Raw genomic sequence first — 2,301 nt, forward strand, 5'->3', positions numbered from 1 at the left:
TCTTTCCCCCCCCCCCCGACCTTCTTCTCAAGTAAAAGACAATCCTACGCCCCCTTCCTTTCAACCACACCACTCACACACACGCACGTCGCACACACACACGCGCGCACGCACACGCACCCGCCACACACACCATTCGGCCGGGCTTTGCAGTACACCAGTAGTAGCCCCTTCATTCTGGCTTATCAACTACCATAGGCTGGGGGTCTGCCCTGGCCCCGCCTTTCGAACCGGATAGTCACGCCCCCGAGAAAAGGCCACGCCCCCCACCAACCTTCGTAGTTCAGCCTAATCCCGCCCCCCTGCCGAGCTCCCCCAACTACATTGGCTTAGTTTCCCCCTTGGTCCCGCCCCTGAGGCCGGCTCCTTACCATCATTGGTAAGGCCCCGCCTTGGGCCCCTCCCGCTGTCCGACTCGCCTCTCCCATTGTCTCGGTTGATGCCCGATCCAGCAATCCTCCTCGGTGTTCAGTTTCCCGAGGTCGCGCTCTTTCTCTGGCCGGCGGGACGGTCCTGTAGCGGAGAACCGGCTTCCCGAGTTCGGGCAGCTCCTCTTCCCTCCGTAGGACCCCCTGTGCTGTTGCAGGGTCTCAGCAGCTATGTCCGCACTGCCAACTCTTCTGCTGCTGCTGCTGCCTCTGTGTCCCGGTCCTGGTCCTGGACCCGGGAGCGAGGCAAAGGTCATCCGGAGTTGCACGGAGACCCGGCAAATTCTGGGGGCCCGGGGATATAGCTTAAGCCTACTCCCTCCCGCCCTGATCTCAGGTGAGGAGAATAGAGGAAGACTGGAGAGTTGGGGGCGAGGGAGGGGTCTGGGTGGGTCCTCCCCGTCACACAATAACTCTTCCCTTTCAGAGTGACTTTTGTAATCTTTTTATCCCATAGTAATAACGCCTCTCCTCCTGAACTTCCTTACCAGGAGCACAATAACCCTCCTGTTCACATAGTAGCTCTTTTACGCCACCCCCACCCCAAATCCCTTTCTAGTAAGTAGCACCCATCTCTCTGGTTCTTTCTTTACAGCCCAATTGGTTCTCCTCGCTATTTCTAAGAGCACTTCTATAATACTTTCTTGTTTACCAAGTAACCCCACCCCTCCAAACCCCATTCTTCCTATAGAAGCTGTCCTGTAAGTCCTTAGAGGCCTGGGGTGTGCCATGCTGGGGACGGTGGCCTGAGGGCCCTCTGATCACTAATTTTGCCCGTTACTGTTTGATCCCATGCCCAACGGCAGTGGACTGGGGAAGGGTGAGGGGACAATAGGGTGGGAATAGGGTCAAGTAGGAATGTGTGTACAGACAATAGAAAAGAACCCAGACAGGTGAAAGAGAAGGAGGGATGGCCCCAGAGATAGGCAGGAAAAGGAAGGAATTTTACCACATCACTTCCCACCATCCCTTGTGTCTCCTCTGTCTAGGTGAGCACCTCCGGATCTGTCCCCAAGAATACACTTGCTGTTCCAGTGAAATAGAGGAGAGGCTGACCTGGGACACTGAGGCTACTTTCCGAGGCCTGGTGGAGGAGAGCGGCTCCTTCCTGGTTCACACATTGGCTTCCCGGCATAGAACATTTGATGGTGAGGACTTGGGGCCCCCAAACCTGGCCACACAGCTCCTCGCTGTGCTCATGATCCCAGCAAGTATCCTGTCCTCACTTCCTACTCCATCCCTAAGGCACCCCTGCCCTGTCTTAGCGCCCCCCACCCCACCCCAGGCTCTCTCCAGGGTCCTGCCCCACCCCATTCTCAATCTGCCCATGTCTGAGAGTTGCTCGGTTTCTAACTCACTTGTCTTTTCTCTCCCCACTTTCTTCTTGCCTTTGCTCTTTCACTTTTTCATCCTTCTCTGGCCTCATCCCACCTCACTCCACTTTCTTTGCATTTGCCACAGAGGTTTTTCGGGAGATGCTCTCATCAGCTGAGCACTCCCTGGCCCTGCTCTTCCACCGCTCCTATGGCCGCCTATATTCCCAGCATACCCCCTTATTCAGCGGCCTGTTCTCTCGGCTGCGGGACTACTATGAGAAGTCTGGTGAGGGGTTAGATGACGCCTTGGTGGATTTCTGGACGCAGGTCCTGGAGAGAATGTTCCCCCTGCTGCACCCACAGTACATCTTCTCCCCTGAATACCTGTTCTGCCTCACTCGCCTTGCCTCCTCTGCTGATGACTCTCTGAAGCCTTTCGGGGACTTACCCCGTCGCCTCGCCTGCAGGTGAGGGGCTCTAGGCCTGAGTTTCAGCCACCTCTGACCAAGTGACCTCTAAACTGTGCATTACCTTCAAACTGAATGACCGCCCTTTCA

At 56.2% G+C, this 2,301-nt stretch overlaps 1 protein-coding gene across 1 annotated transcript in view; it reads left to right on the forward strand.

The window, feature by feature from the left end:
- Positions 1 to 452: 452 nt before the first annotated feature.
- GPC2 (glypican 2) overlaps positions 453 to 2,301 on the forward strand; it is a 6,457-nt gene continuing 4,608 nt past the window's right edge. The window contains exons 1-3 of the mRNA XM_006081031.3: positions 453 to 765; positions 1,418 to 1,576; positions 1,890 to 2,208. Coding sequence (XP_006081093.1) covers positions 600 to 765; positions 1,418 to 1,576; positions 1,890 to 2,208 — 644 coding nt within the window. The 5' untranslated portion in view covers positions 453 to 599. The remainder of the gene's footprint in view (positions 766 to 1,417; positions 1,577 to 1,889; positions 2,209 to 2,301) is intronic.

This window comes from Myotis lucifugus, unplaced genomic scaffold (assembly GCF_000147115.1).
Source record: "Myotis lucifugus unplaced genomic scaffold, Myoluc2.0 scaffold_0, whole genome shotgun sequence".
Lineage (NCBI taxonomy): Eukaryota > Metazoa > Chordata > Mammalia > Chiroptera > Vespertilionidae > Myotis > Myotis lucifugus.